The sequence below is a fragment of the Budorcas taxicolor genome, chromosome 18 (assembly GCF_023091745.1).
Source record: "Budorcas taxicolor isolate Tak-1 chromosome 18, Takin1.1, whole genome shotgun sequence".
Taxonomy (NCBI): Eukaryota; Metazoa; Chordata; class Mammalia; order Artiodactyla; family Bovidae; genus Budorcas; species Budorcas taxicolor.
The window spans coordinates 4,323,217-4,328,786 of NC_068927.1; the positions used below are offsets into that span (position 1 = coordinate 4,323,217).

The window sequence follows — 5,570 nt, forward strand, 5'->3', positions numbered from 1 at the left end:
AGTGTGGACCGGGGCGGGGGCTGTGTGTGTGTGTGTGTGCGTGTGTGTGTGACGATGAGTGCTGGGACCGATGGTGGAGGCTGTGGGCCTCGCTCCGGGAGGATAACATGGGAAATGAACTGTCGTAATTGTGTCTGCTTCTCCCTTAAACGCAGTGCTTTGGGGCCATGGATTCTGCCCCAGGCCCCTCCGTGACAGAAAGGACAGGTGCCATCAGTATACACGGGTCGTGCAGAAATGTGCAGGTGAGGAACCAAGGGCGCTAGAAAACCGTCCGCACAGCTTCCCAGTGCCCACCCCTCTGGATGGCACAAGACTCCTGCCTTCCAGAATGCTCCATGGCCCAAGGTGGCTCCAGCAATTAGGACCTGGGTTCTACCCCAGGATGGAGTCCTGAGCAGGGAGAACGGGATTCAAAGCCTCAGCTTCCTGAGAAGTGAGTGGGGTGGGGGGCGGTGCCGGGGTACTGGCAGCCTGGAAAGGGAGCAGTAATATCCCCTTGGTGGTTGACGGGGACCCTGCAGCCCCATGCCGCCCCGACCACACAGGGAGCCAGGTGCAGACCGTGCTTATGTACAGAGGATTTTATTAGGGACTCTCGGGGTGGGATGCCAGGAGGCCCGGGCTCAGTTGGCAGCCAGGGTCTCCTGCACCCACGGCATAAGTGCAGTGACGCGGGCGTACACAGCGGGCGTGGATGTGGAGCACGTGCTGCTGCCCCAGGACACGATGCCCGCCAGGGTCCAGACTCCGTCCTTCTGGCAGACCAGGGGGCCGCCGGAGTCACCCTGCAGGAGGAGACAGGACTTGTGTCCAAGCCGGAAAGAAGGTGCCAGGGCCCCGCTGTGCCCAGACCTGGCCAAGTCCGGGGGGTGCAGACCAAGGGCAAGTGGGGGCCCAGAGGTGCCTGCTCAGATGGCAGCTCTGCCCCCTACTCCTGGGGGGCCTGGGGCGGGGGTTGATCCTCTCAGCCTCCCCATCACCTGTAAAACGGCCTGAAATGTCCGCTTTGTGGGCATAGTGTGAGATTAAACACCCCTGGAAGTCTCACACCACACCCGGTCAGGGCCAGCCCACGTCAGGGACATCTCCTGGTGCTGGTCCCTGCGTTCACTGGGGCACCAGACAGGGCCTGAGGTTAAATAAGGCATGGCAGAGAGGAGTGGGCCTCAAGGCCTGACTAGTGTGGTGGTGGGGAAGGGGCAAGTAGCCTGTGAGGGCGGGCAGGGTAGCAGGCAGTACCATGCAGGAGGAGACGCCGCTGGCACCCGCACAGATCATCACGTCGGTGACCCGGCTGCCCCAGTACTTCTTGCAGTCGGTGTTGGACACGATGGGCAGGGTGGCCTGCTGCAGCTTGTCAGGGGTCTTGAGGGCTGGAAGGACAGAGGGCGTGGGGTCAGGGCCCAGGGAGAGGAGACCAGCGCCCGCCGGAACCCTGCCCTCCCGCGGTGTGATCCTCCTCCATCACGATGGTCGTGGGTGCTGAGCACCACCTTCCAAGAGTCTGGGAGGCGGTCCCTCTCCAGTTCCACACCAGGCAGTGCGTCTGCGCTCCCAGCACAGTTGGGCAAGCAAGTCCTGCCTCCGAGCCCCTGCGCCCCGGGCCGGGCCCTGCGTGTGGGCGGAGGCGCCGTCCCTCCTCCCCAGCCCTCCTCTGCCTGGGGACGCTGGGGGGACCCAGGGGGAGCACTTCCCTCTTCTGCCCTCTCCTGGCTGCTTGTGTGCTTAGTTGCTCAGTCGTGTCGGACTGTTCGTGACCCCAGGGACTGAAGCCCGCCAGTCTCCCTCGTCAGTGGAATTTTCTGGCAACAGCACTGGAGTGGGTTGCCATTTCCTCCTCCGTTCCTAGGTGCTTGTGCCCTGTTAAAGGACCGGCAGGCTGTGGCCGGCACTCAGGCCTAAACCCGACCTGGACACTGGGCTCCGGGTTCTGACTTCAGGGTCGCTGGACACAGCCGCCCTCCTCAGTCTCGGGGGCAGTCTGGGCAGTCCGGCTCCATGGAGGTTAGAGGGGCGCGACACTTGCTGGGACTCAGGTGTTTCTTCAGAAGCTGACTGTTCATGTATGTGTTATTAAACCTTATTTTTATTCACGTTTGATAGGTTTTTAATTGAGTGTTTTTAAATAAAGAAATGGGGAGGTTGGTAACTGTAAAGGAATTTACGACCAAAACATTTTTAAACAACCATGTGTGTGCCACTTGGCGACTCCTGGGCTCAGGGAGCCCCCACCCCAGACCCCCAGCTGGTGGGCAGAAAGGCTCACCGTTGTACTTGGTCTTGCCCCAGCCCGTGGTGGCGCACAGCATCCCAGCAGGGAAGTCCTCGTCGGTGCTGGGCAGGCACACAGCCGACACGGTCTCTGAGAACTGCGCGGGCGTGGCCAGCTTCAGCAGGGTGATGTCATTGCGGACCGTGAGAATGCTGAACTTGGGGTTCTTGAAAACCTGCAGGGAAGGCCCAGAAAGACAGCTGAGGCCCTGGGGTATCCGCGGGTTTCTAGACCATCTCCTTTCCTGGCGATCTGTTCAGTACAAACGGACCCACAGGAGCCCAGAGTGAGAATCCTGAGACTGGCTCGATCCACTTGGCTCCTGTCTCTCAAGGGGCTGAAGGGTCTTCCCTTTGCCCCCTCCCCAGCCCCGGCCTGCAGCCCGGCGGCTGTCCCTCGGCCCACCCAGCGAGGCCTGTGCGTACCTTGCCAATCTTCAGGACCTGGGTGTTCTCGGTCTGTGAGCCCTGATCAAACTCTCCGGCCACAACCACGTCGGAGGTTCTGGGGGAATCAGGTGGTGGTTAAGGACTGAGCTTGCGCCCTGCTCCCCTCCCCCGACCCAGGCCGAAGCCAGAAGCAGAACCCTGAGCTCTGGTCCTCACGTGACCCCGCAGTGGGCGGCGGTGACCACCCAGTCCTCGCTGATGAGGGAGCCCCCGCAGAAGTGGAAGCCGGTGCTGTCCTGCAGGAAGATGGGGAGGGTCAGCGCGCGCTGGACAGCAGCAGCACCGACCTTGGCAGCGGCCCTCTGCCCAGCTGAGCCCCTGGTGCCTCCGCCTCATTCACAGAAGCCCCCTCACCTGCAGGGACACCTGCCAGGGCCAGGAGCCGGGCACAGCGTCCTCCCCGTTGACGATCCTGGCGAGGCCACTCAACACAGGCTGGATGGCGGGGACCCCGCAGCCTGGGGAGGGTGACAGGAGGGTGAAGAAGTGCTAAGACCCAGAGCCAGTCTGCGGAAATCCTCGCTTTTACTTCAGATGTCTAGGCTGACCCAGAACCCACCGCCACACTCCCCGCTTCTCCTGGCACCCTGTGGGCTCAAGGATCCCCTCACACAGCCTACCGACCCCAGGAGCCCACTGTGGATGCAGAGGCGTGGCGCCGCCCCCACCCAGGGCCATCCTGCCTGAAGGAGAAGGGGACAGGCTGAGACAGGGGCTGTCCTGCCTGGACTCCGAGGCCCGCCCCTCCTCGCCGGGAGGCCTTCCACCAGCCCCCAGATCCCATTTCCTCAGGATGCTGGGGAGCAAGCAATGCCACCTCACAAGTCAAAGCTCACTTGTTAGACTGGTGGGGTCTGGGGGTCGTGAAGTTAAAATCTGATAACCCCAGCCCCTGGGGAACCCATAACGCTGACAGCTGATGGGGAACGTTGTACACTGAAATCTCTATTCCCAGAGATTTCAGGAACTCTCCATTGTATAAAGTTTTAATTATTTAATAAAACAACATTTTGATTCCATGCTATAAAAGGACACACTGAGGAAAACAGAAAACGGAGGACCTGAACGGTCACAAAACAATGAGAAAAGGCAGGTGTACTTCATGTGTCCGGGACACACTTGCTGTTTCAGGACCAGCTGAGTTCTTGGCACCTGTATACAGGTTTACAACCTGGTAGCAGTGAGGAGTGTTGGGCAGGTACAGCCCTGATGACCACCTGGAGGCCATATGGGCCTTGCTACAGGCCCAGTCCAGTGTCTCCTGCCCATGTGGACAGACCAGCCCCTCATCACCAAAATACACGTCATCAACACAACCTTTTTTTTTTTTTTAACTAGCCAGAAGATTCAGTATCAACTGTGATATATTCACCCAGCTGAGTGCTCTGCAGCGATTAAAGTGAATGAGCTGGGTCTCTGCATTAATGGGAATAAATCTAAAACTACATAGATAGGGAAAGGCAGGTTGTAAACCTGATGTAGCAAATGATACAGTTCATGTAAGTTTTTATAAATATTATACTGTGCTGGTGGATTTAGAAACGTGTGGTAAATTTGAAAAGCCCGCACAGAAATAATACACGGTGAGTTCAAAATAGAAATCACCTGCTGAGAAGGAGAGAAGGGACTTTAGCTCAAATGGTTCTATGTTTTAAAAAGAAATACCTGAGCAAATCTGGAAAAAAATAACATTTGCTAAAGTCCAATGAAAGGTACAAAGATGCGGTATTATTTTCTGTATTTTCCACTATTTTTTTTTTTTTTTTGGAAAGTGCCTCGAACAGTATAGTCCCAGGAGGAGGCTGTGGGAGGCTCTTGTGACTACACCTTCACTCTGCCCACAGCGCCCCAACCTGAGCCACGTCTGGGGCCCCAGAACTCGGTGCGGCTCGGACTGGACTTTTCTGCTCCAGGCACAGGGTGTGAGGCTCGGGAAGCTCCCAAAGGCCCTGCCTGTCAGGGTGAGGCCCAAGCAGGCAGGGCAGGCCTCCGATATCCCTCCTGGCCAGGCCCGGTTCGCTTCAGACAGAGCCCCTCAGCCCTCTAATGGGGCCTGGCTTGGGGCCGTCAGGTGCCCAGGGACTCAGGGACTTCCTCAGCCACCTCCCAGACCTGGCCGGCCATGGCCCTGCATGCCAAGTCATTCAGTCATGTCCAACTCTTTGAGACCCCGTGGACAGCAGCCCACCAGGCTCTTCTGTCCATGGGATTCTCAGGCAAGAGTACTGGAGCCCGTTGCCATGCCCTCCTCCAGGGCATCTTCCTGACCCAGGGATCAAGCCGGCGTCTCTCATGTTTCCTGCATCGGGAGGCAGGGTCTCCGCCACTAGCACCACCTGGGAAGCCCTGAATGCAACCTGGCACTCACCAAAGGCGGCCCCTACAAGGGCAAAACAGGAGAGGAGCCAGAGAGGGGCCATGTTTCTGCTGCCGGGGGATATAGGGCGCCTGCCCTGGGCTCCTTTTATATCATATGGGACCCCAAGGGCTCCGCCCAGCCCGAGAGCCACCTCCCTCCCGTTATCTAGGAACCTTGGGAGACAAAGGGGCCAAGCCCCCCTGTAAGCCTGACTGAACTGGCTCTCAGCCTCAGACATCCCAGCACCTGGGAAAAGGGCAGCTGCCCTGGCACAACGTTGCCCAGGAGTCTGCCAGGGCGCTGAGGTCAAGGCCAGTGCCCAGGCTGCGAGCTCAGGTCCTGCAGGGCCCAGCTCAGGGCAGCCAGGACACAGGGCAGTGGGTTCTGCTCCCAGTGCGCCGGGAGGATTCCCAGCTCCTAAGTACAGGCGGTCCCAGCACTGGCTGCAGAGAATCCCAGCAGGTCATCACTGGGGGGCCCTGGCTTC

The 5,570-nt window shown here is 59.1% G+C and overlaps 1 protein-coding gene across 1 annotated transcript; it reads right to left on the bottom strand.

The window, feature by feature from the left end:
* Window positions 1-626: 626 nt before the first annotated feature.
* Window positions 627-5,144, bottom strand: LOC128062971 (chymotrypsinogen B). The gene is made up of 7 exons (XM_052655483.1): window positions 5,093-5,144; window positions 3,079-3,182; window positions 2,881-2,960; window positions 2,701-2,779; window positions 2,270-2,450; window positions 1,243-1,376; window positions 627-788 (listed from the first exon to the last, which is right to left on the bottom strand). The coding sequence occupies exons 1-7, from the start codon at window positions 5,142-5,144 to the stop codon at window positions 627-629; spliced, it is 792 nt and encodes a 263-aa protein (XP_052511443.1).
* Between the last annotated feature and the right edge of the window lie 426 nt (window positions 5,145-5,570).